Source organism: Octodon degus, unplaced genomic scaffold (genome assembly GCF_000260255.1).
Source record: "Octodon degus isolate 3935 unplaced genomic scaffold, OctDeg1.0 scaffold00018, whole genome shotgun sequence".
NCBI lineage: Eukaryota > Metazoa > Chordata > Mammalia > Rodentia > Octodontidae > Octodon > Octodon degus.
Window position 1 is genome coordinate 21,048,399 of NW_004524594.1, and position 26,318 is coordinate 21,074,716.

General features: G+C 55.1%; 2 protein-coding genes across 6 annotated transcripts in view; both read right to left on the bottom strand.

Moving 5' to 3' along the window:
- Positions 1 to 5,016, bottom strand: part of Ankrd13d (ankyrin repeat domain 13D) — a 12,747-nt gene extending 7,731 nt beyond the window's left edge. For 2 of the 4 annotated variants that reach the window (XM_023710829.1, XM_023710828.1), the window contains exons 1-5: positions 4,115 to 4,674; positions 3,876 to 4,000; positions 3,198 to 3,243; positions 2,974 to 3,117; positions 2,578 to 2,767 (exon numbers count right to left, since the gene is read on the bottom strand). In XM_023710829.1, coding sequence (XP_023566597.1) covers positions 2,578 to 2,767; positions 2,974 to 3,117; positions 3,198 to 3,243; positions 3,876 to 4,000; positions 4,115 to 4,436 — 827 coding nt within the window. In that variant the 5' untranslated portion in view covers positions 4,437 to 4,674. Of the gene's footprint in view, positions 1 to 2,577; positions 2,768 to 2,973; positions 3,118 to 3,197; positions 3,244 to 3,875; positions 4,014 to 4,114; positions 4,675 to 4,739; positions 4,851 to 4,930 lie in introns of those variants that run through there. The other 2 variants (XM_004627161.2, XM_023710830.1) reach the window with 2 other exon arrangements.
- Positions 5,017 to 7,699: 2,683 nt separating this feature from the next.
- Positions 7,700 to 26,269, bottom strand: Grk2 (G protein-coupled receptor kinase 2). 2 transcript variants are annotated; one of them, XM_004627164.3, is made up of 21 exons: positions 26,100 to 26,269; positions 16,024 to 16,100; positions 14,223 to 14,296; positions 13,986 to 14,087; positions 13,826 to 13,900; positions 13,621 to 13,682; positions 12,983 to 13,034; positions 12,740 to 12,831; positions 12,264 to 12,363; positions 12,100 to 12,178; positions 11,889 to 12,019; positions 11,568 to 11,662; positions 11,386 to 11,493; positions 11,176 to 11,242; positions 10,611 to 10,711; positions 10,052 to 10,118; positions 9,880 to 9,975; positions 9,475 to 9,637; positions 9,211 to 9,347; positions 9,020 to 9,133; positions 7,700 to 8,943 (listed from the first exon to the last, which is right to left on the bottom strand). In XM_004627164.3, the coding sequence occupies exons 1-21, from the start codon at positions 26,210 to 26,212 to the stop codon at positions 8,779 to 8,781; spliced, it is 2,070 nt and encodes a 689-aa protein (XP_004627221.1). In that variant the 5' UTR covers positions 26,213 to 26,269; the 3' UTR covers positions 7,700 to 8,778. The 2 variants fall into 2 exon arrangements, with proteins under 2 accessions (XP_004627221.1, XP_023566452.1); XM_023710684.1 differs by having other exon boundaries at positions 9,020 to 9,130; positions 26,100 to 26,212.
- Positions 26,270 to 26,318: the final 49 nt, after the last annotated feature.

Sequence of the window (26,318 nt, forward strand, 5' to 3'; positions counted from 1 at the left end):
AGAAAGCAAAAGTGGGCCCAGGGAGATAACTCAGTAGAATAAGTGCTTGCTTGGCAAGCTCAGGGTCCTGAGTTCAATCCCAGGTACCACAAAAAAAAAAAAAAAAAAAAAAAAGTGAAAGAAAAAGATAAGCCAACTTAAAACCTTGGGTAAAGTTTATGAACACACATTTCTCCAAAGAAGACACATAAATCACCACTGAACACATGAAAAGATTCTCCATAGTGTAAGTCATTAGGGAAATGCAAATCAAAACCACAATGAGATGCACTTCACTTCCCCTGGGATGGCAATAATCCAAAAATGGATGAATGAACAATGAACTGGACATGTTGTACTCATGGGAGGCTAAGGTAGGAGGACTGCCACAATATCAAGGTCAGCCTGGGCTATATGATGAGTTTAAGGCAGCCTGAACTACATGGTGAGATTTTGTCTCAAAAAACCCAAACAACAACAAAAATGAACAATAGCAAGTGTTGATGAGAACATGGAGAAACTAGAACCCTCGTATAAGAATGTAAAATGGTATAACTCCTCTAGTAAACTGTTCAGCAGTTGCTCAATTAATTTTTTGTTCCTCAGAACTGGGGATTGAACTCAGGCCCTTGTGCTTGCCAGGCAAGCGCTTATTCTACTGAGCCATCTCCCCAGTCTTCAATTAAATATAACAGAGAAATTTTACTCTGATATACAGACCCAGGAAAAATGAAAACAAGTGTGCATAAAACTTGTAAGCAAATGCTTATAGCAGCCTTATTTATAATAGCCAAATACTATAATAGAAACAACCTAGATGTCTGTCAATGGACTAATGAATAAACAAAGGTGGTATGTTCATATAATTGTATTTGGCCATACAAAAGGAACAAAGTAATTACATCCTTCAAGTTGGATGAAACTGGAAAACATTATACTAATTGAAAAAAAAGCCAAGACATAAAAGGCCACATATTTTAAATTTCATTCACATGGAAGTCCAAAATAGAGAAGTATACAAAGACAGAGTAGATTAGTAGATGCTTAGGGCCAGGGGAGCTGATGGGGACATGTAATAATTTAAGAATTTCTTCTTGAAAGCTGGGCCTGGCTGGGTGTGGTGGTGCATGCTGTAATGCCAGCACTTGGGAGGCCGAAGTGGGTGGATGTCATGAGTTTGAGGCCAACCAGGGCTACATAGTGAGTTCAAGGCCAGCCTGAATTGCATATCTAGATCCTGTCTCAAACAACAACAAAAAGACAGGGCTGTGTATTCTGGTGCATGCCTATGATCCTAGCACTTGAGAGGCAGAAGCACAAGGATCACCAAAAGTTCAAGGCCAGCCTGGACTGCATAGCAAGACTTGTCTCAAAACACTCCCGAACCCCCAAAAACAAATAAACAAAAACCACTGAACTGTACACTTCAAATGGATAAACTGCATATGAAATTTATGTCAATAAAGCTGCTTTTTTAAATTATTATTTTTGTCTTTTTGAGACAGGGTTTCGCTATGCAGTTCAGGCTGGCCTTGAGCTCACTTTATAGCCCAGGCTGCTCTTAAATTCACAATGATCCCCTGGCCTCAGCCTCCTGAGTGCTGGGATTACAGGCATGCACCACCACACCTGGCAATAAAGCTGCTTTTAAAAAGCATTTACTTTTTAAAAAAGTGTTTCCAACTGGGCATGGTGGCGCATGCCTTTAATCTCAGCACTTGGAAAGCTGAGGCAGGATTGCTATGAGTTTGAGTCCACCCTGGGCTACATGGTGAATTCAAGGCCAGCCTTAACTGCACAGCAAGACCTGTATCAAAAGAAAAAGGTGTTTCCAAAGTCTGCCACTGCAATCAGGGGCACATATTATTAGAGAAATAACACTCTTGGTTCCTTGGCTACCTACAAAGGACTCCTCCCCAAACATGGCTGTTTTTAATGAGAAGCTAGCACTTCCCTGAATCACAGCCTAATTGCTTGTTTTTATGGAAAACATGTGAGGTCAGAAGTCAAGAAAAGGGACAGCCAGGCAAAGCAGTGGTGGCACATGCCTGTGATGTGAGCTACCCAGGAGACTGAGGCAGGAGGATTACAAGTTAGGGGCCAGCCTAGGCAATTTAGCAGGGCCTTGCCTCAATTTAAAAGAAAAGGAGGAGGGCTTGAGGACATAGTTCAGTGATAGTCCACTTGCCTAGCATGTGTGCAGCCCTGGGCTCCATTCCCAGCACTGGGGGGAGAGAGAGGGAGAGTGAGAGGGAGAGCGAGAGGGGGCGAGACAAACACAGAGAGAGAGAGAGAGAGAGAGAGAGAGAGAGAGAGAGAGAGAGAGATATGCAGGGCATACTGATCTTGCCCATTCCTTGCAAAGGTAGTGGCTAGCATCCACAAGCATGCAGGGGCTCCACGCTTGCCACAGGAGTAAGCCGTGGAAGGACACTGGACTGCCAGGGTCACCCCTCCCCGAAGCCTGAGCAGTCTCTGGCAGGTGGCTCAGCCTCCCGGGGACCTTGGCTGTGAACCTCAAGGACAGCCCTGGCCTCATCAGTGATGGCTCTTGCTACCTCTCTCATCCCACCCACACTGCGCTAGGCCCCAACTGACCTCTCAAAAGCCACATTTCGAGTGTCCAAGTGAGTGGAGACGATGGGGGAGGTGAGGCGGCTGGCCACATGTTCCTCGCTGGGCCGCATGGCAGCCAACAGTGCTTCGGGCTCATGTAGAGCAAGCCCTAGTGTCTCTGTGTGCACCACCTGCCGGTCATGGTCCACTTCCATAACCAGGGCTCCAGCCTCTGCCATGGCAGGGGTATAGGGAGGAGGGACATGTCATGGCTGGTCCCCACTAGCAGGCTACCCTCTGCCCCTTGGGGCTCACTAGTCCACCCACAGCCCCTGCATTTCCCTCCACTCCTGTGTCAGTTTCTACCTCTGGAAGGTGCAGAGAAAGGACAGCATCATCCTCAAAAGTCACCGAGAATTGGAGGGTGCCAGAGCTCACCCTGGCCCTTGAAGATGAAGCTCCTCCGGCCACGCTGCCAGGTCATGTGCTCAAAGCCCAGGAGACTGGTGTCCACTCGCAGGCTCTCACCTCGCTTCCACACACGGTAAACATCGCTTGGGCACATCTTGGACACGAGGGGCACTGGGGGAGCACCGAGGTCACTGGGAGCTCTTCCCAAAGGCCCCACTTTGTGTCCCTGAAGGCCAAATGATTCCACTCACCCCAGCTGGTGAACTCCCACTTCATCTCCACGTAGAAATCAGGGGCCTAAGAGAGAGCAGAGCTACCCATAAGGGTCTGGCCTGGTGGTGTTGGCCGGCAGACCCAAGGTGACACTGCTGCACTGTGATGGCCTGGTAAAGTTCCAATACAACCCCTGCCCAGGGAGACTGGGCCAAGTAGGGCTCTGAAATAGTCTACACATAAAAAAGCCACAAGCATCTGAAGACATGAGCCACTCAACTGGCCATAAGACATGGGGCAGTACATGGGTCTCTGAGGTCTTAGTGGCACAATGAACACTCCAAGGCTGCCCCGGGAGGGTATGAGGTACTGTGCTCTGCCCACAGGGCCCCTCTATCAGCCTGAGAAAAGATGGACAGGGCACAGAAGCACACATTTGAGGAGCCCAGCTATTTCTATTGCTTCCCTCCAGGAAACTTGAATTTTCTAGGAAGCCAAAAGCCTAAAGCTCTGTAGAGATTTCTGGCACATGGGACCCCTCCATGCAGGTGAAGGCTTTCTTTTCAAAGGGCCCAGTCTCACCCACATGACCCCAGTCTGGTAGGCAGACTACTGCATAGGTTGGATGCCCTTCTGAGACCAAGACTTCTATGGGGACCACACTGGTCTCCACCATGGTACCCTACCCCTCTTCACTGGCCACATCCTGGCTGTACCTGGCGGAGTTTGTTGAGCAGTTCTGGAATGCCAGCCAGCCTCTGTGTGGCCCTCTGGAAGTCCCGGTACTGGAGGACCAGCTGCACCATCTCAGGGTCTCCAGTGCTGACTGCCTCCTGCAGGACTGGGGGCACCAGCTGCTGAGGGAAGTCTTCCCAATGTCCCCGGACTTGGCAATTCACTCCTACCCACCAACCTTTCTCCCAGGCTCAGAGCAGCCCCCCTGCTCTCTGTGTACCTGCCCAGCCCTGGCGGCTCTCTTTGCCCACGTTGGCATTGTGCTGAAGGAGGACTCTCACAGACTCCAGGTTTCCTAGGGACACAGCCAGCTCCAGGGGAGTCCGCCCTCGGGGGTCTTCCTGTTCAATGTCGTGCTGAGGGAGACTGACACTTAGCACAGGGGAAGAGAACAGAGGCCAAGGCAGCCTAGAGTTTGGATGGGCTGGAGTCAAATAAGGATAGCAGTCCGGCCAGGGAGATGGCAGAGGGTGGTACCCATATGTCCAGGAAGGGGAGGGGCAGATGGGAAGCGCTTGCCCACCTCTCCTGCCCCCTGCCATGGTCAGCGCGGGCCTCCTGGTGGTGGGGACTGATCAGGAAAGCAGGTGAGAAATATCATGAGTTTTGGCCATGAGTTTCGTTTCGGTCTGTACTCAGCCTGGCTCTAGGTGATGGCGCGTGAATTACAGGGCTTGATGCAGTGTGAGGTGGGCAGAGCACGGGGTAAGACAGCGTGGGGAGACACTGCTCAAGAGCGAGGGCAGGTGATCTGGGCTTCCGATCGGGTTGGGAGCTGGGAGCTAGGATGCAGCTGTGGATGGAGATCGGAGCCCTGGGTGGGGTCCCGACAGACAGGGCCTCACCTGGCGACTGTGCAGCGCGGCCTCCAGTTCGCGGTGCCGGTTCGCCCAGACCAGCCGGTGCAGCGGGAAGGTGGGGCCCTGGCCGGCCATGCTGGGCCTCAGCGCCGCATCCTGGGAGGGAGGGCGGATGGGCGGGGGCGGCGGGAGCGGCCCAGCCCTTCTTGGCTTAGGGCCCGGCGCGGACCCCTTACCTCTGCTCTGAGGCGCACCCAAGCTGCTGCAGACCCACCGACCCTTGGCAGCCGCAACGGTAGCAGCCGTAGCAGCGGCAGCCGCGGCAGCGGCGAAGACGGCAAGGAGGGCGGTGCGGGGGCCCTAGCGGGCGGGGCTTCGCCGGAAGGGGGCGGGGCGTCAGGCCGAGCGCCCCCTCCCCTCCCGCAGCCATAGCAACTGCCCTAGCGCCGGCGCGCTGGCCAGGGGCGAAGGATGCTGCCTCCGGGCAACCACTTGGGCTCGGGAAAAGTGGGTACAGGGTCCCTGCCAGAGCTTTAGGCCCGCAACGGCCGTCGAGGGGGGGGGGCGTTTCAGAGGGCGGGGTCTGACTGCAGCTCCGATTGCGGCCTACTGGGGGCGCCCCCGGCCCTACACAGACCCCTTCACTCAGGTCCAGAAAGGGAGCAGAGGCCCAGGGGCAGGGTGGCTTCGCGGGGGACGCGGGGCAGCCCCTGAGTCTTGCTCCCGCTGGTCTGGGTCGTGGTTTACAGACAGGCCCACGCCCCTGTCTTCTGATCCCCAGTCCTACGGTCCCGATTGTGCCTGTTGGTGCAGGTGATCCATCACGGCAGAGTATAACTACCGAGAACTCTGAAGAATGAGCACCCAACAGCTTGCCCCTAAATGCTAGCTAGCTGAGCGTGAAGCCCCTTCCCCAAGGACTTGAGCCAGTGTGGTTACCACAACATAAGTGGGCAGCCCAGCGATGTATGTGTGTGGGGGGCATGGTCCCCAGAGCACTGGAATCAGGAATGGAAGTACTGGAGAGTAGGGACCTTAAACCTAGACAGTGCCTGCCTTGCTAGTGGACTGTCTGCGGTGAACTCTGCCTCTGCAAGGATCCTTTATGCAGAGTCTGCACTCTGCTGCATGTTAGGGCAGGAAGGAGAGTTTCAAAACAGTGCTGTCACATCTACCCACACAGGAACTAGGGTGCCAGCTTTGGCTGGCTTAGTTATGGCCCCTTGCTCAAAGAGGCCCAGGCTGGGAACCTTGACTTTGGTTTCATTGGGTAGTGAGGGTGCCGCTAAGCTTGCCAAATTGGAGCCTCTGTTTGTACATGGACTGGATACTATAATGGAGATCTGCCTCACTTGAAGGTCCCCTACTGCTCTAGAACATCCTTATGCCAAGTTTGCAAACTAGGAGGCCTGATTACCTCCACTCTTACCTTCCCTTATCTTTGTCAGGTGGTTCCTGTGCCATTTGGGATCACTGCCACCCACTCTGTGGTGTTATCAGGTCATCTGTGATGGCAAAAGGTCTGCTCAGCTCAGAGGCTTCTGAATATCAATATCCAGTGCTCTATAGTCAACCTTTGCTGGCTGCTACTGCGCAGGCTTCCGTGGCCTCCATCTTTTTCAGAGGCTGTCTCTTCCCCACACCCTCTTCAAACCTAAATCTAGCAGGACATTCTCAGGCCCAGCCTCTCTGGATTTCCACACCCAAACCACTTTCTCTATCAGTCTCTACTTCCATGAACAGCACTCATCCTCTCCCAGGGCCCTTCTGTGCCATCCTGATCCAGAAGTCTGACATCTCCCTGGCCAAGAGCCTGTCTGCTCCTATGGTCACCCTGATGCCACCTCCAGAGTATCTCTAAGCCCATGTCCAATCAGGGTGACAAAGTCAAATGAAGCTACATGTTCAGTTTTCCTCTTGGGTCAACTCCTGCTCTGTGCTGCTGTATTCTAAGTGGTACCACCAACCTTCCTCATACTATCCTAGATTCCTACCTGTCATCCTCTAACCTGGCCCATTCCTGTTGGGCCATGTTCTTTTCCTGGGCTTTTTGTCTCTTCCTCTGCCACCATCATGAGGATGTCTTCATTGGGCAGAAGTGTAGCTTGAGTCTGTCTCCTGTCCTGAGCTTCTCTCCCTACCTCCGGTATACAATGACCAGCCACTTAAGAGCCAGCTCTCCTCATCTCAGGCCCACCCAGAGTCTTCAAGGACTCCCCGGAGCTAGGCAAAGTTCAGACACCTTGTCCATTTTCATCTTTACTTTGCAGTTACAAATACTCAAGGGCTCTGTACTAGGTCAAGCCTGGCCTCTCAGGAGCCCCGAGGCCCACTCTCCCCACACTGGAGGCCCAGCTCAAAGAGAGATTCTTTCTAGAGCCCTAGGTGACTATCCCAGCAGTCTTTTTCTCTGCTGGTCATGCTGTACTTCAGCCTCCACCATGCCCAACAGAGCCTGCTTGCCATGTGCAGCGGCACACATTTGTCCCATCACTTCTGGGGTCAAGAGGCAGAATGTGGGGAAATGGTAGCAGACTCTGGGAGAAGCCTGATGGTGGGTCTGGACAGTGAGACCAGAAGGGAGGCCTGTCAGGGCCAAGTGCTCAGGAGCCACAGTGTGGCCTAGACAGATGAGGTGCCCTGGGATGCAAGGGAGATCAGCACCATGCCTGATGTGTAAGGGAAGTTCAGTAAGGCTGACACAGCCTAGTCAGTCCAAATGTGACCCCAAATGTGGAACTGCTGGCACCTCTTCCTGATTACGTGGGAAGTGGGTTGGAGCTACCCTCCTCCCTGGAGGTGGGGGATGGGCACTGTTTCACTATAGAGCAGCAGGATGAGGCATCTGGGGGCAGGCCGAGAGGGGTACACTCATCCTGCCCACATAGGGCCTGGATCTACCTGAAGACTGCTTTGGCAGTAGAGGGAACTTGGTGCCAGAGGACCTTCCTGCTTTAAGCCCCAGCCAGCCAGAGGCTGAAAAGTTATCACCAGGCACAAAGAAATTCCAAGACAGCGAGGAGTCAGGCACCATTTTTTATAAAAACGCATAGTCTCATTTTTCACTCTTTAAAATCACATTCAAAAATCGGCAAAGAAACGCCCCAGGAGTAAACGAGAGGGGATGGTATGTCAACCCAGCCCCTGGGTCAGGGGAGAGGGTGTGACACCACACACGGCAGCGCAACTGGCACAAGGGGGCATGCGGTGGGTGAGGTGGCACCCATGGGCGGTGGCACTGACAGGACATGGGCTGTGAGCTGGATGGCTGGGGTAGGGGCCCCCTCTCATTGTGTTACCAACCTGCCCAGGCTGGCCTTAGTCCTGGGCAGGGGGGCTTTACCGGGCCAGGGAGCCGGGGGCCAGGCTAGGCCAGTGGGGCCCAATCCACAGTTGCCCACCTGTGATCCTGAGCCCTGGTCCTCAATGGGAGGGAGTGAAGGCTGTGGGGAGGGCAGCAGCAGCCACAGCCAGTGCCACCCTCTTGGCTGAGCCCCAGTGTCCAGGGATGGGGTAATGGGGGCAGCCAGTGACATGGGCTTTTCCTAAACAAGGGCCCAAGAGCACTGGTTGCCATGGGAAGCCTCTGGGCCAGGGAGACAAGGGGCTCCCTTTTCTCACCAGTGGCTGGAAGGCAGGACAGCACAGGGCTCTATCCCTCTGTTGCAGGAGGGGGGTGGTGGGAAAGTTCAAGTAGTATCCCTGTGCTGCACCCTCCCCTGGGGTGGGGGACACTGGGATACCCGGCCGTGCCATGGGCAGAGCACAGCCCACAGAGCCTGAGGTGGCAGAGCTCAGGGTGGCTTCATTCCCTGGGGAGGGCTGCTGCTGTCGTCCACAGGAAGACACTGGGAGTGCATGGCTCCAGGGATCAGGATAGGGGGTGTAGGACAGTGGCTGAGGTGGTGGCAGCAGGAGTTGAGGCAAGCGGGCCCCTCCCTGGGGACTGGGCCAGGCTGGGGCCACAGGAAATCACAATAATTACAAAATAAAACCTTTTCCGCTTTGCGGGAAAACAAATAATAAAAATTCAACAAAATAAATTAGAGGTTTATAAAAGGCGGCGGGCAGGTGGGTGGATGGGTCAGAGGCCATTGGCACTGCCGCGCTGGATGAGCGGCACCTTGCTCAGCTCCACCACAGGAGAGCGGGGCTTGTTCTTCATCTTGGGCACACGCTGCACCAGCTGCTGGGCCTCACGGTAGGCGTCCCGCAGCTCCTTCTTCCACTGCACCAGCTCGGGATCACTCTGTGTGGGCCCAGGCTCCATCAGCCTCAGCTGGGCACCCCACTGTACACCCCCGGAACTCCAGGAACCTACTCACATCACATTGCAGGACAAACTGTTTGCCACCACGGATCTTGAGCAGGAGGCACTTGCGCTCCTTGATCTGTGTCTCCTCCACTGACTGGATCTCCTCCATGGTCAGCAGGCTCTGCTGCGGGGTGGGGGCAGGCAGTGAGGGACAGGGCTGGCCAGCCACCCTCATGCACGGTGCCCCGGCTAGCTACTTACCGGGGCCTCGCCCTCACCCCTCCATTCCAGCCGGTTAGGGAACAGGTAGAAGTAGCGCCGCTGCCACTGGGTCAGGAAGGGGTTGCCCATCTTGGACATGTAGCCATGCATGATGCAGTCCTTGCCCAGGGCATAGTCTGTCATGAGACACAGAGGGGGCAGGCCAGGTTAGATCCCATGTGGCCACTTTGTGCCTGCAACCTTGGGTGGGCTCCTTAATCTTAAGTCTGCTCCTCATCCCTATAGTGGGCAGTGAGCCCTCACCTTCCTCATGGCCTAGCTGCTTGTTTTTGGCTTTCTTTCGGGCTTCCAGCCGGTCAGTCTCAGCATTGATGGTGTCAAAGACGGTCTCTGCCACCTCCTGCTGCCACCGCTCCGAGATGGTGAGGGGGAAGTTTCGGTAGAGCTCCTGGTCACTGTCCAGTAACTTCACAAGGTAGACAGGGCAGGGACATGTGGATCCACAAAAGATGCCAGGACATAATCAGCCACCTGCCTGCCCAAGGCCTTGGGGCAGGGATGGCATGGTTCAACCATCCCATCAGGGCAGTTTGTGGATGACTTGTGCACTCAGGTGAAAGGGTTGTGACAGGGGCAGAGGAGAAACAAGGGTCCCCCACCCTAGGTCAGGCTCAGGGCTCAGTTGCGAGGCCAGGCACGGCCTGGTACCTTGATTCCTTTTGTGTCCTCCTCATCAAAGGATCCAATGTCAAAGGCGTCGGCTGCATTCACCTCCCCCCGTGGGGGGATCAATGGGGGCGGATACTGCAGCAGGACAGGATTGGGCATCAGCATCGAGAGGAGTTCAGGGGACCCCAGACCGGCCCTTGCAGGCTGTTACCTTCTGCAAGAAGACCATCTGCCAGTCCAGCGAGCGGAAGAAGGGGCTCTCCTTCACCTCCTGAGCCCTGTGGGGAGAGGCTGTCACCTGGGCTCGGGACTACCACAGGCTCAGGCGGCCAGGCTGTGCTCTAGGCTCAGCCACTTTCTCATTTCTGGCTCTGGGATCCTAGGAAAGCTCTTGAACCCCAAGCCTGCTTCCTCATCTCTAAAAGGGGAGGGCAACAGTTCTCACTAATGGGGGTTTAGTATCGGTAATCTTGACATCCTGCCCAGCGCCAGTAAAGTTCAATGAACATAAAGAGCTGCTATCATTGTCATTACCATCTTTGTTTCAAAGGCCCCTCTGGGAACAAGGACCTAGCCCTCCATGCCCAGATAGCCCTTCCACCCTGAGGACACTGAATAGGGCTGGTTATGGCCCACAAGTGAGTATCTCATAGGAGGTGGGCTCTGCATCATGGGATACAGCCCTCATTCTTGAGGGCACAGCTAGAGGCTTGGGACAGCAACCTGCCTCAGGGACTCACACAGCTGCACACAAAGAGCAGAGCACTCACCCACGGCCCAGACAGCCCAGCCTCCGGTTGACATCCCTCTGTAGCAAACCTTCCAGCAGGGAGCGCAGTTCAGGAGAGAAGGAGTCAGGCAGCTCCACAGCCTTAAGAGGAGTAGGACATTGGCAGGCGTTGAGGAAGAGCCTTCAGCCCCAACATAGCTCACTCTGGGGAGTGGGTCTGGCCCACAGCAGGTAGAAAAGCAAGGCCAGGTTTCCAAATGGCCCCAGAAAGTATGAGTTTCTTCCATCCCGAGTACTGGAGATTGAACCCAAGGCCTTTACACTGTCTTTAGACAAGGTATCAGTCACTAAATTGCCCAAGCCAGGCTTAAATTTGTGATTCTCCTTTCTCACTTTCCAAAAGTGCTAGGATTATAGATGTGCACCCACAGCTGTGAACGTGAGCTGTGACAACAGAGGGTGGAGCATGTGGTCAAGGGGTCTGCCTCGCAGGAACAGAGAAGATCAGAAGCCTGAGATCACTGCTGATTGTCCAGAACCAAGAGTCTGTTACCCTGGCACCTGCAGGAGACCCCCAATCCCATTGAGGAGACCTTTATGCTCACCATTGTCAATGTCATGCGGTCAATCTCATGTTTGTCTTTGGTCTTGTGCTGCCGGAAGGGGCTGTGCCTAGGTGAGAGATCAAAGACCAAGATCAAAAAACAAGAATAAGGAAACTGAGGCAGATAACATGAGTCAACCTTGTCCAGAATTAGGACATATTGGGCAGAGCATCTCTCTATGCCCCCTCCCACTGACGATGGCCCACTCACCCCCGCAGCAACTTGAAGAGCATGCAGCCCAGAGAGAACCAGTCCGCACTGCTGTCATAGGCCACACCTTTCTGCAGGACCTCAGGGGCCATATACCCATGGGTGCCCCTGTGGGAGCAAGGGGCTGTAAGCAAGAATGGGAGGAGGGAGGCAGGAAGGGAGGGGGTGGCTGGGGCACTCACACACTGGCATGGGGCTTCTTCTTGGAGAAGTCGCAGGCCAGGCCTAGGTCCGAGATGCGCACGTGGCCATGCTCGTCCAGAAGGATGTTGGCTGGCTGTGGGGGAAGCCCATGAGCGCTGCCTGGCCCAGCAAGGGAGGACCATGGGGTTCCTGGGGCAGGGGCCCAGGTGGGCTCTTCCCCCCATTTCCCTACTTGTCTAAAGCCAGACAGTGGCTCAGAGGGAAAAGACTCAAGGGAGGAGATGGGCCAGTCTTGTCCCAGGTCTGTAGGCTGTGTGTGGCAGGAAAGGACAGGAAATAGGTAGCACATGGCACCTTACCTTAAGGTCTCGGTAGACAACGAAGCGGTTGTGCATGTGCTCTAAGCCCAGGATAATCTCAGCTGCATAGAACCGCATGTCGGCCTCAGAGAAGACTCCGTGCTGGGACAGGTGGTAGTGCAGGTCCCCACCTGAGGAAGCCCCGCAGGGTGGAGTTCAGCTGCCTGCCCCAGCCTGCACCAAGTTCCACCCTGGGCCAGCACCCACTCACCGTTCATGAGATCCAGGATGAAGCTGAGCTTGTCTGGCGTGTGGAATGCATACGACATGCAGACGATGAAGGGACAGTCCTAGGAGAGTGGGGTGGTCAGGAGAGAATGCCCAGGGTCCCTAGCTGAAGGCTGCTCTGGAGCCCACCCCGGTCACCCAGCTTACCCCGGTGCTGACAAGGGAAAGCATGATGCGCTCATTCAGGGCCAAGGTCTCCCCCTGCTTCATCTTGATTCGCTTCTTGTCCAGACACTTCATGGCGTACCTGGGTGGGAGAGGGGCAGCTGTGGTCAGTACCCACCTCAGAGCTGTGCCCCAGGGCTGCCTGAGGGAGTTTGAAGAAGACTATAGACACAGGACAGGCATGCAACACAAGTTAGAGCTTCAGAAAGGGTAGAAGTACTGGCTCATTGGATGGCTCTGAGGAGTTATAACCACCCAAGCAAGATGGGAGGGGGCACAGCAGTAGGTGGGACAGGATATACTCCAGGCAGAGAGACTACTCATTCAGGGACCCAAGCTTGGGGCACCGATCCCCCTCACAGCTCTTCCCTAGGATGCCCCTGGTGTTCAGGGTACTCTTAGGAGCCTGAACCTTCTCTTGGTCACCCCACCAAATGCCAGCTGGGCAGGGTGCGCACATCTTGCCAGTGTCTGCTTTCCGGCACCCGTAGACCTCGCCGAAGCCACCTCGACCGATGATACGATGCACACTGAAGTCATTCATGGTCAGCTGCAGGGGTGGCAACAGCTAGGGTCACTACAGACCGCCAGAGTCTCCTACAGTTTTTGCCTGGTCACATGCCTCCCCCACTGGAGTCCTCCCTCCCACCTGGCCACACCTGGGCCCACTATGCTCTGCACACCCACCCCATCCCACTCACATGAATGTTCAGTTCCACATTCTTCCACTGGCAGAAGCGTGTGAACTTATCGCTGTAAGGGGAGAATCTGGGCTTAGGCAAGTTCCAGAGTGGGTAGGTGAGGACCAGGGACACAAGCCCACCCAACTGACTACCCTCCTGGGGTCCTGGCAGGATGATATGGAAATGCCCTGAGCTTGTGTTTGGCCCAGCATGGGCTTAGCCACTAGCCCCCTGGGGTCCAAAGAGACTGAGAGGGGAGGTCTCCCAGGCCAATCCTGACTTGCTGACATGTCCTTGAGCTTCAGCAATGCTGGCTCACCCTGTGAGGCCAACTGCTCTGAGGCTGGGCAGCTGTGACTCTAAAAATGGTATTATATCTCTCGATTTGCCTACAACCAACCCCTGGCTGCCACTAGCTCCAGTGGTGCAGGCTGTTAGGAGGTGGTGTGCCCCTGGGCCTGAGTGAGCCTGGCAAAGTGCCAGACAGTCCATGGGGGTGAAGATGTGTACGGCCCACGGACAGGCTCTGCGATCCCATCCCTGTGGAGGGGCAGTGACAGGCCCAGCACTGCCTGCTCAGGACTAGAGCAGCTGCCCTCTGTCCTTCTCAGAGCGGCCTCCCCTGCTCCTGCCCCTTCCTCCAACACCACACTCACCTTTCAATGAACTTCTGAAACACATCTCCTCGGAGGTTCTGACATATCTCTTCGATATATGGCTAGGGAGGAAGCTGAAAGTGGGTGACTGAGCCCCTTTAGCTGAGGATAACCCTGCTCTGCCCCCAGCTGCCTGGCCTCCTGACTTGTGATTGTATAAGGGGGACTCTGGGCAAGGCCAGCAGGGAATAAGCCTAGTACCCACCTGGAAGAGATCTGGAGGCACCTGCTTCTTTGCCAGGTGGCCCTGGACGTGCTCAGTAGCACTCTTGGAGAAGGGCTGGAGAGGACAGAGATGGCTCTGAGTCTGCCACCCTCTTTCCTTCCAGCACCCAACAGGCCAAGGAGGAGCCCAGGACACTTACGTGCGAGCAGGCCAGCAGCTCCTTCATGATGTAGGAGTCAAAGATCTCTCGGCTTCGAGACACACGCTCCTCCTCTGTCTCTAACTTCTCATATTTTTTGATCTGGAAGGCAGGAGCCACAGGTGGTCTGCGGCTGGTGGGGATGGGGCACCAACTCAGGAGAGCCACCCCAATGCCCCCCTTTGTCCAGCCAGAGTGGGCCTGGGCCTCTTGGGCTCCAGCCGGCAGCCTACTCACCTCCTCGTAGAACTCCACCAAGGGCTTAGCCTCCTCTAGGTGGTTGAGGCAGAAGTCTCGGAAGAGCAGGTACCCTGAAAACAACTGGTTAGGTCACACAGAGCCCAACTCCTCTCAGGCCTTCTTGTCACTGTGCACAGAGTGGCTTTGGGGCTCTCTGTGCTGAACTGGTCAGGACAGCAGCACAGGTGGGGCTGGGTGGCCACTGCCAACCTGAAAATTCTTGGACTCTAGTTCTGGGCCCCCATATTTCTCTCCCTTCCCAGAATCTGCTTCCTCTGATGGTGGCCGGAAGGTGACAAGCACTGTGGTGAGGCAAGGGAGGGGGTGGTGGGTGTCAGGCTCTGCTCTTGCTGCAGCATAAGCCTAGCACCTCCTCCATGAGGTCAGTGAGTTGCTGTCCAGAGGCCTCTGATGCCAAGCCACCCTGAGGGAGGTGTCTTCTTCCTGACTCTGCTCCCCTCTGCTCTCTGCAGCACTGACAGGGTGCCAAGGAAACTGGGGCCCAGCTGGGGAAACCTCAGAGGACCTGCTGGACCTGTGGTAGATTCCCAGGAAAGGCAGGCCTAAGGGTGGGGGCCTCAGATCAGGAGCAGGAAAGGCAAGAGGCCACCCACAACGAAAGAGACAAGTGGCTACGGGCGGATACTGAGGGCCTTTGCAGTATCTTTAGCCTTCCTGGGAAAAGGGAGTCCAGCTCAAGCACTGGAGGATTAAGCCTAGGGGCTTCACACTAAGCATGTCACTAAATTGCCCAAAATGGGCTTGAATTTACAATCCTCCTTCCTCAGCCTCCTAGAATGCTGGGATTACAGGCCTGCACCTGGCTGCCGCCATTTCTGGAAACGGCAGCCTGGCTTCTGAATGCTTTTTTTTTTTTGGTACCGGGTATTAAACTTCGGACTTTGTGCATACCAGGCAGGCGCCTAAATACTGAATGATCTCCCCAGCCTGCTTTTGGATAATGCCATTGAGTAACTTGTGTGATCAAGAGTTTACAGCAGACAAAAATGCCCTCACAGACATCACCTCACCCATCTCTGCATGGTGAGGCTCAGGAGTCACATTTCCTGAATGGGGACAGCACTAGGCTAAGAGAGGTGCCGCAACTTACCCAAGACACGGAGTATAGGTCTGGGACCCAAGCTGTGTGCTTCCAGGCACCCTGACGCCCCAAGGTATCCTCCAGTGCCTGATCCTACCAGGACATGCCCAGATCCTATTCTCGGGAACAGCCACTTAGCTGTGTGTGGCTGAAGCAGCTTTCCAGGATTGCCTCAAGCCTACCCACAGGGCTGGGCCAAGGGGTGGATAGCATGAAACTTCCAAGAGCAGGACGGATGGAGGGGCTGGCTTTACACAGGCAGGTTGCTTAGAGGGTCCTGGGGGCGGGGCAGGGCCAACCACAGCTGGGCAGGCGCCACAGGAAGGGCCCCGCCTCTTCCTGTCAGTTCTACCAACGGCCCAGAGCAGCTGTGGCTGCGCCAAGGGGAAGCTGCAACTCTTAAAAACAAAAACCCCAAAGGAGGAACTTCCCTGGCAGCCTGGAAGACCAGGCCCTGCCTTCACCACGGGGTCTCCTGGGCTGACAGCCAGGGGCTAGGAGGCACAAGGGCCACAGCTGGACCAGAGCAGCACCTGGAGGCACCTGAGGAACCCTGAATAGATGGGAGGCCCCACTTCCTGGGAGAGGGAAATATCACCCCTGCTAGGGTAGGCAACCGAAGGTCAGCCTTGAGTTCTCCCTGGGAGCCTGCACAGTTGGACAGGCAGGCTGGAGAAGCCCTAGGGCTGCACTCACCCAACTTTTGAGAGAAAATCTTCTCGAAGGTCACTTCACCCCGGTCCTCCAGGTACTTCTGCATGACACTGCGGATGCTGCTGGCAGAGGGGGCATAGTGAGCAGAGCTCTCAGAGCTTGTTGGGGCTGCAGGCCCTTCCCAGAAGCCTGAGTCATGGGTGTCATTGCTCCCTCTAAGGTAGCAGCCACCCCTGACTCCTTCATCCTGATGACAAGAGTTGGGCCAAAGGATACCTGTGCCTGGCTGTCCCCAAGAGAGGGCAGCCACCAGGCTCTGTCCCCAAAGGCTAGGTGGCCAGCAGACGGCCTTCTTCTCCAAAGCCCTTGGCCTGCAGAAGTGCCAGTGCTGCCACTTGCCAGCTTTGAGAACTTGACTAAATTGCCCAAGCCAGGCCTTGTCCATCAGTGGGTGGACGGACAAACAAAAGGTGGCACATCCATACACTGGCATACTGTCTGGCCATAAAAAAGGAATGCAGCACTGACACACACTACCACAGCGAGAGAAAGAAGATGGTCATAAAAGGCTACAGATTGTATGATGCCATTCATGTGACTATGCGGCATGGGCTAACGGACAGAGATGGACAGGAGCTGCGGGGCTTGGGGCAGGGGAGGGGAAGGCCTGCCAGTGGGTACAGGGTTTCTTCCTGTGTTAAGAGAGATGCTTGAGATTAGATAGGAGTAAGTGTTGCACAACACAGTGCAAACTAAAAACCACGGGATTATAAACACTTTCAAACGATGCATTTATACTGTATTAATTATATCTCAATCTAGAAAACAGAGAGACAAAAAGAGAACACATACGAGAATCAAGCTTCAGTTTTTGTGTCCCTACTAGGGAACTTTGATAAAACAAAACAAAAAAAAAAAAAAATTGCCCCTGCTCTATGTTGTTGGCCAGTGCTGTAGAAGAGGCTGCCTCTTGTGGGCCCTGAAGGCCACCCCCACACTCGCTGCCCTGTTTTTCTCAGCACTGAGCATACAAAGAGCAAAGCCTAGAAAACCCACCCAGGCTGCACTCCATGCCTCAGATGCCACTTTGCTGTCCCTCGCTTCTGGCCACCTGCAGTCTTGACCCTGCCAACCTACCTCACCAGCTGGCTGTGGTCACACTTAGTTCTTACTACCCTGGACTACTGGCAGCACTAAGCTGCCCAACTGAGGGCACACACCAGCTGGGAACCATACTGTGCCATCACACCCGAGCCATGTCTTACCCAGGCAGCCCTCAAGGGTTTGTGGAGACACCACAGGCCTCAGGTGAAGTGGCCACTTCTGGTATGGATTCAGATCCATCCTCCCAGGCTTCCAGTACTTAGCACTGCCCCTTCTCAGCTTCTTGGTGCCCTTGCTCTGCTCTAGGGAACCCAGAATGGCTGCCCTGGTCACCTAGGCTGTAGTGAAGCATTAGGGACATCTTTTTTTGGGGGGGAGGGGGCTGGTGCCAGGGATCAAATTCAGAACCTCATGCTTGCCAGGCAGGCACTCATGTCACTGAGCTATCTCCTCAGCCCCTGTACTGAAGCATTAGGGACACAAGAGGAACCTTATATGTGGATGATTTGTGAAACCCAGCCCACTCTGCAGGCAGCTCTGCTCAACATGCAGGCGCTGCGTCTGTGATAGCAGACAGGATATACCAAGCTTCAGTGGGCCCTGTGGTCAGCAGGCAGTGAGGAGAGGCTGGGAAGGGAGGGTATACAACTGGCTATGTGGAGAACATGGAACTTTGCTGGGTCCCTGAAGTGCAAACAGGATGTCCCCAGGGAGTGAGGTCCCAGAACAGATTGGGGAACCTGGGGATAGGCAAAGGATAGCTGGCCCAGGGGCAAGAAGAGGCCCATAGGGCAAGGAGGAGGACACAACAAAGGGCATGAAAAAGGGCAGCTTCTTGAATGTAAAGAGGACTTCTGAGACAGGGGCATGGACTCCTTAGGCTACCACAGGCGAGGCCCAGGCAGAGGACACTCAGCCAGCAGGAATGGATTGAGGTGGGCAGGAAGTGAATTTACCAGCCCAGTCCTTCAAGGTAAGTTTCTGGGCTTGCCCAGAGCTCTAGAAGAACACAGCTCCAGGGCAGTGGGGTTACAGCCCGCCCTCCCCAACATCTTGTGCCTTAGAGCCTTCCTCAGGAAAGGCCAGGCGAGATAACAGCAGGCTGTCGTAAGCACAACCCTGAAGCTCTAACCTTATTGCCTGCTTCCCACCCTCAGAGGCTGGGAGATGCCATGACCTCTTCCAAAAACTGCCTCCCAACAGGAAGTAGGACCTTGATGACAAGGACAGGCCTTGGCAACTCCTTTAGCCACGACCCCATCGAACTGGGAAGAAAAGCTGTTAGCTCAGAAGCCCCATGACCCCAGGGTACCTTCCCCCATGCTGCTGTCTGAAAGCTGCTTCCCTCTGAAAAAGCAAGGGCATTCTTTGCAAACAGGCAGGGGCTCCAAGGCTGCATGTGTCTCTTGTACACACTGGCACTCCCACCCTTCCTGGGGGCCACATATTAGAACACACCCACCAGCTGTAATCCACAATATACTTCCCCAACTCTGTGGGACTTACGGGGACTTGGGAGATGAGGACAGAAACCAAGTCCCATGCCGTACCGGCTTACCAAGCCTGTCAAACCAAGCAAGACAGCTCCTGCTCTGGAGCATGCTGACTAGAAACCTGGTGGAGGCTGGGTCAAGTCATAGCCATGAGCTCTTAAGGGTGGGCAGGGGCTGCCAGTGAGACCTAGGGGCATGGAGCCCAGGAATCTGAAAGGCTAAGAACCTGGATCTCACCTGGAAGATGGTCTAGGAAGGAGAGACTGTCACCACCCCTTGGCTTAGCTCTGGTCACTCTGCTCTGTACCTGATTCTGGTATTCTGGTGTGCTTTGGTCCAGAGAAGGGGATAAGAAAAAAAGCAGCAAAGAGGGAAAAAAATGTCACAAAATGGCAATGGGGATATGGTGGTAAGGGATCAGATAGGTGTAGCTGGGTTGGAAACAAAGACATGCAAACACAGCAATTCCACCAGTAGTGAGCATGGCCTGGGAACATGGGCCAGCATAGGGCTCACTGGGCAGCTCCTGAGTCCTAGGCTTGCTTCCTAAGAGCTAGCAAAATGGGTCAGCTTGGCAGAGGGAATGCCCAGGCAGGAGCCAGTAAGCAGCCACTGCCGCTTCCTACCATTTTGCTCAGAGCGGCTAGATACATGAAAGTCCCCCAAAGGAAAATATGCTTGGTAAGGCACCCTGTTGGTGAAGACAGGAAGCTGCCAAGCAGGGCCTTCTCTTCTGCCTTCCTGGGGGCTCTGTCATGGCACAGACCCAGGCCACAGCAGGGAGCAGGACCCCAGGCTGGTGGTAACCCCTCCCCTTAACAGCCATGCCTGGGCATGGCCACAGCATTCTTCCCAGCCCACAGCACTTCATGTTCTTCCTTAAAAAGAAAAAAGTCTTTTTAAAATAAAACAGTACCCCCCCAACCAAACACAAGGTCAGGCCTGAGCAGCATCCTCGAATGGAAGGTCCCCAGAGTGGCAATTTTAGGGTTTCCGGTCTATTCCCATGGGGCTGGCAGTTGAAGAAACAGGCAGGTTAGAAAAAACGTGTCACTGGGGGAAGTCCTCTCTGGGGTGGCAGGTATGGGCTGGCATGGACAGCAGAAGCAACCCTCCCACCAGCTGGTTCACCATCCTCGCACTCACTCCCCAGTGCTGGCAGTTGGAGGAGATGCTGTGTTCAGAGCAGTGTCCCTGTTCCCACCTAGGTCAACAACCCCATATCCCCAAGAACCACTGAGGGCCATCAAGAGAGGCAAATGCCTGAATCCTCACGGATAGGGTTTGGGAGGCTTGATCTCTTTGGGGAAGGGCCTGAGCCTGGCATCTCCCTAGTCCTAGGTTCCACAGCTCCTCCCCACCTTCTTTCTGGGAAGTCAAATCACAGACTTTAAATGTTGTTTCTTCATTTACAAAACAAGGGTGTCAAGGCAATGCTGAACTGCCAACTCACGTTGCCTGACAAAGAGATAGCAGCAGGGGACAATCCTGCAGTGCTAGCTCACGTCTCCTGGATCACAGGACACAGCCTCTAGGCTCCACTCCCTGGCACCCCCAAACTTGTTCACGGCCTGTGCCACTTCTTGAACATGATCATGTGCTAACAGGTCATATTTGAGCTTGTGCCATACTTGCCATGTCCTCAGAGGAACAGGCCTGCGGCTAGGCAGCCTCCTAGCAGGGCTGGGCCCATGGGCAGGAGCTAAACACAACAGCATTGCTACTACTCCTCAGAGCAGCCTCATGGTTTTTTTATTTTGTTTATTTTTGTTTTTGAGACAGGGTCTCAGTGTGTAGTGCAGGCTGGCCTTGAACTCACTGTGTAGACGGGGCTAGCCTCAAACTCATAGTAATTCTCCTGCCTCAGCCTCTGGAGTGCTGGGATTACAGGTGTGTACCACCATGCCTGGCCAGAGCTGCCTCAGGTGCTGGTGTCCTTCTATCCAAGGCCTGGTACCTGCCCTGCAAGAGGACCCAGGGTGCCTTGGCCCTGTAGTGCTTGGTGGCTGGCAAGCGGCCCCACCATGGGGAGAGGTGCTATGTTCTACTCCCAGTAGGCTGAAGGAGCAGGCCCAGCCTGACACTGGGGGCAGGGCACTTCCTCTCTTGAAACACAGTGACTGAGGTGACAGGACACTGAGGTGCAGGCAGGGAGGGAGTCATAGCAGAGGGGGAGACATTCTGGTACTTTCTAGTACCACGTGGCCCAGAAGAAGAGTGAGTCCCGCGCTCTGTGGTGCAGTGGCACTGGCCTGGGCCCTTCTGGGTGGGGCTGGCAGCTGTGTGGACCAGAAGGGTTGCGAAGGTAAAAGCAAACATGCTTGTTTTGGGTAGCAAAGAAAGAAAGGCTGGAAGGGCAAACTGACCCACTAGCCTGTAGTCCACCACTGAATTTGTCTAAACTCTGGCTGAGAAATACATCTTAAGAGGGCCCCCTGGATCCCCCCTTCAGCCGCCACAGGGCCTCAGCTTCTGCTAGCTGCTTCCCCACTTACTCCTGCCAGGGCAGTGTTCCTCCAAGAGTTCATCAGAGGAGGGTGGCCGTGACCAGCACCTGCCAGGCCAGGGTCCACATTTTGGTGTTCTTCAAATTACAGCAGGATGCAGGCTGGCTTCGAGGGTACAGGCCCCCACGTCAGCAGGTCCTGACAGCCACATGGGGAACAACTACACTTTGTAAGTGTGTAAGTCTGCAGCCAAGGGGCACCCCTGTGGCATTTCCAGGAAACCTGGCACCAAGGTTGCAGGAATAGGAGGAAGTCCCCTGGGGCTTTTTATTAATATTTCTCAATGATTCTCCTTGGAGTTGACAGTTCTCAGAGACCAAGGACGGGGACATTATCAAATGGGAGAGACCGATCCTGACTGCCAAATCTATAGCAAGCCCCCATCCAAGGCAGGGAAACGACAGCTGGCTCTGTGCGCATGAGCCCAGCACCGACATCTACAGAGGCCCAGACTCCCAGGCTTCCTTGCAGACGTGCACAGGAAGAGGCACTCGGGTGGCCCCATCAAATGTCACGAGCACACACACCCCGCATCTTACTGCTGCCTCAGAGATCCCCGTCTGTCTCCCCGTTAGCATGCTCTAAACAGACCCCCAGAGCTTCCTGCTTGCAGGCTTCCCACTCCCAGCCCAGGTCAGCTTCCAGCTTCAGAACACTGTCCCCACCCCCCTGCCACCAGAACACCCACCACTGCGGTTCACCCATCGCAGTAAGCAGCAGTGTGGAGATGCGATGTTTTAGAAAAAGCTGCAGTCAAACCCCTCACTTTCAGGATCTCACTTGAAACAGACTAGAAATAATTTGAGCACAACTCTGTCCAGACAAAATGGACCTTGGGAACCAACGCGGAGCAAAGAAAAGGCTCATGGAAAGGGCAAGTATGGTAGAGGCTGAGACGTCCTTGAAGGCCATCACATGCTCCTGCTGTCTGCTCCATAATATCCATGGAGCAACAGCCCCGCACATAGAGGCTGAATGTACCCAAACCCCCTGGGCCCCCAGGGCCCAGCTCTCTCTGCACAGCGAGCAAGGCACAGAGAGGAAACGCTGCTGCAGAGCAGAGCGTGCCTGTACCTGACGTCACTGGGAATTTACTACTAGGGATTGACTGTGCATTAATAGGCCACATCACTCCCTGGCTGACAGAGCCCAGATTCCCATGCACGGATCCCGACCTGTAACGCTCATGCTCCCTTCAAATCCATTTACTCAGGGAACGGCGGGGAAGTGAGCGACTTAATGTCAAAGCCGTGAGAATCTCAGCTCTGGAGAGGAGGACAGATGGGAAAAGGCATCCTAGGGACCCATTCCTGGGGAACAGTGGTGGCTTCAAAGGCCCAGAAGAGTGACTGCAGAAAAGATAATCTTGTTTTCAGGGGCAGGAGAGGGAGAATATTGCTCCTAGAGTGGAAAATGCTGGGTAAGGGACAGAAGCTGGAGGCAGCGGGGTTTCTGCTGGAGATGGAGAAGCTGCGAGAGGAAGAAGGGTAAAGCCTTCCCTGTACCCCTTCCCCCACAAACAGAGGCAGGAAGTCCTGGCTGAAAGGAGTTAACAGGAACGAAGCAGCAGCTGAGGAAGAATGACAGGGTCTGGGGAGACAGGGAAGCCAGACAGGGGCAGTGGGAGGAAGCACATGGTGGGGGAGGGACCGGGAAATAGCCAAGGGACCTGCAGGCTGCAAGAGGCACAAGGCTCCCTCATGCTGCTTCTGGGACTGCCACCATCATCAGGGAGGGCAGGGGTACCTCCTGGGACTGCACAGGCAGGGCTCCTCAACCAGGAGCCCAGAGATTAATTATATGAGGCCTCAGTGGTCATATTAGGCAAATGACGATAATTATAAGCCGGCTGCTGCGGCTGCTGCTGGGAAAACGAGATGGCAGCTCCTGTGGGGAGAGGCCAGACCGCAGACCCGGAGGCTGGTGGGGGGAACATGGGGAGGTCATCTATGAAGGAGAGCCTCTTTTTACCCGGATGGAAAATGAGGCAGGCCTAGACAGGACGAGGGACCCACCTGGGCCCCACGTGAAATGTTGCACAGGGACAAGGAGCTGGGACTCCTGTCTTCCAGCTACATGATATTGCCTCCTGCAAAGAGGTCAGGAAATGGGTCTGTTTCCTTGGATTCTATGGATAACAGAAGGGGAGGCCCCTGTGCCAAGTTAAAGTGGCATTCTGCCCAACTACTCCTGTTCCCCAGACCTGGGAAGTCAGGGCAGTGATGCCAGCCCCAAGTCTCAGCCAAGCTACAACCCTGGGGAGACTGCCAACACAGACCACTCCACGGTGGGAAAAGCTCCTGTCATGGGCACAAATCATGACTTCTCTCCCCAACCTTATGGGAATAGGGGAGTCACAACCTGCATCTGATCCTAGCATGGAGCTATACCCCCGTGCACGAGCTTTGCCAGGAAACTCTGCCTCTCAGTCCCAGCCAATGGGGAGGAGACTGGGCCTTGTGAACTGTGACAGCTGGTAATACCAAGGGCTGCCCTACTCCTTCCAGGCTACCATATGAGACCCACAGCTCTGCAGGCAAGGGGTACCAGTCACCCTACCGCACAAACTGAAGGTGACAGCAGAGACATACAGAGATAGGCATTGGCCCAGCCCTAGGGACCAGAGTTGTAACCTCAGGTCTCCTCAGTGACCTCCTCTCGGAGCCTCAGGGCTTTGATCATTAGTGGGGAATCTGGGCCTGCTTTCCCTAGTTGTGAAAAGCACAAAATGGAGTAAAAGGCATTTTGCAAACTAGCAGGACTAGATGGATGCAAGAAATAGTAACAGTCACCTTTGTCAAGGGCAGCAGGTATCTGACCCATGGGGTACATGCGAGGCCTAGTGCAAGAAGCTTGACCGCCAGGGCCAGTCCAGTGTTGTAGGCCAGCTCAGGGCCCTTCCTTGGCCTTAGCACAACCAAGCTCAGAACTGGAGGCCCAGTGGTGGCAGACCTATGGCATGGCATATCACAGGTGGCTGTTTATAATCGCTGAAGCTCTGAAAGGCTTGCCACGCTGCTAGGCCCTTCACAGGTGTGGGCCATACGCTCAATGCTTTGCTGCTAATAATGACCTAGCAGGAAAACCTGTGATGCCCTTCCAGCCCACCTCATTTCTGCTCAGGATTACATGAGACATTATTTGGCCTCAATACTTCTTGAGCAACTACTACATGCCAAGCACGGCCTTGCCAACTTCACAGGTTGGCTTTTGGATCAACTGAGAGGACAGATGTCAAAATAAATAATGAATTATTATAACTTCTATTCTTACTGCTATCGTATCATCACTATCACGGGTGGAAAGAGTCCAGGGAAAGAGGAAGGGCTCGTTTCTCAGGGTTCTAACACACCTTCACAAGGCGGGGCCCGTCAGAGTGATGCATTCTGGGGAAAGATTACTCAAATGCAGGGAGTTCCAGAAAAGGCCCCACCTCAGAGCTCTCACCTGCAGGGGTTCTCCAGGCTGCAGCCACCACGGCAGTCATTTGGTGCCCTAGAGGTTAATTCTCTTCATGTTTCCTCCCGCATAACTTTGTCATTTCTGAACTCATTTTTGTCCTAACTGTCATTGCTCCCTGAACGGCCCCAGCTGACTGTCTGGTTCCTGTTTTGAGAAATCTGATTGCAAATGCTTAGAAAAAAAAAAAAAAAAAAAAAGGCCCCAACGGCCTTTTCAAAACACAGACCAATTTTCTTCTCCCAGGCTTAGCATTCAGTCAACCCGAAACCCAGCGAGCAGGCAAAGAGGAGGGGGCAGGTGAAACCAGGCAATGCACCCCTACCACTGCTTCAAAGTTCAGGACACCAGCGTCACAGTCCCAATTTCACAGAGTTCATAGATCTGAAAATCCAAGCCTAGAAATGGGAAGGGACTTGTCCAAAGTCCCATGACAAGACCACAGCAGGGAGGGCAGGCCCAGGTTCCAGCTCACTGGGGCACCAGCTGGCAACTCTCAGGCATGCACAAGGAGCTGCTGGGACTGGCCTTGGGATCGTGGTGGGTGGGCACATCTGCTCTCACAGATGTAGACATCCAGGCCCCCGTTCAGGCCAGAGTAGTGGACAAAATGCATAACAAGAAGCTGAAAGCTCTGTTGTGGAGGCCAGGCATAGCTTTGGACTAACTGGGTAAAAGTGGAAAGGCCAGTTGCTTCTGGGGCTTTGGTTTCCTCGCCTGTTCAGGGCAGAAAACCACACCTGTCCTCACCCCGTAGGCTGCTGTTTGGCTCGCACAATGGAAACTCGCTCTATCTATCAGCCATAAAATGTGGGACAAGCCCCAGCTATCTCTCACATCCTGTGCGCCTCTGCCCTGACATACTAAACAGTTTATACTTTGATACCAGGTGTGGTGACAACAGTTGTCTAACAGAAAAGTGGCAGCCTTCTTCCAGCTGTTGCAGGTGTGCTGGGATGTCCCCTGGTCAAGAGCCCACAGGGCACTACAGCCAGGACAGTCAGGGAGAGCTTCCTCCATCTGAGTGCCATTCCCCTCCCGCTCCGGGATGTGGCATCCCTCTCTGTGAGCCCCGTGGCATCATCACCCTGAAAGTAACCCAAGTCTGGTGCAGTGACCCCACCAGAGGGGAGGGCACGAGTCAAGACGACTCTTCACCCCAAGGCTCACCCAAGTATAGATGGGAGGCAAGTGGATGGGGAATGGGCTCCCCCCAAGAGTAGCTCTGGAAGCAGAGGCGGGAGAACGGGGGATACAGTCAGTCAGAAGGGGTAAATAAAGGCAGGCCCGGGGAGGGACCCTTTTCGGGACCGGGAGAAGGAAGGACAGCGCTGGGTCCCTGAGGGAGACGGCAGGAGCTGGGGCTGACAGCGAGTGAGAAGCAGGAAGCTGCGGAGCGGGCCGAAGCGGCGCGGCCGGCGCCCCGGAGTTGGGGCGCGCGGGGCCCAGGGCCGGGGGCAGGGGGTCTTGAGGGCGGGCGCCGCGGGACAGGGGGCGCACGGGGCCGAGCTGGGGCGCGAGGCGCGGGCAGGGGTCGCGGCGCGGGGCACCTCACCTGGGCTCGGGCAGCAGGATCTTCTTGCTGGCGCGCGCGGCCGGCGTGGCCTTGCTCTTCTCCATGGCCATCAGGTAGCTCACATCGGCCAGTACTGCCTCCAGGTCCGCCATCTTGGCGGCGGCGGCGCTGCTGCTCCTCCCGCCGCCGCCGGAGGCTCCGCTCCGCTCCCGCGCCTTCGGCTTGGCCCGACCTGGCCGCGCGGCTCCTCGGCCTCGG

Coding starts and splice junctions, on each gene's coding strand:
- Grk2 (XM_004627164.3), bottom strand. CDS start 26,212: ATGGCGGACCTGGAGGCAGTACTGGCCGATGTGAGCTACCTGATGGCC. Junction 13,901..13,985: donor AGCTGCTGGCCTGCTCGCAC/GTAAGTGTCCTG, acceptor TGTCCTCTCCAG/CCCTTCTCCAAGAGTGCTAC. Junction 8,944..9,019: donor AGTTTGTCCTGCAATGTGAT/GTGAGTAGGTTC, acceptor GGGCCCACACAG/AGTGATCCCGAGCTGGTGCA.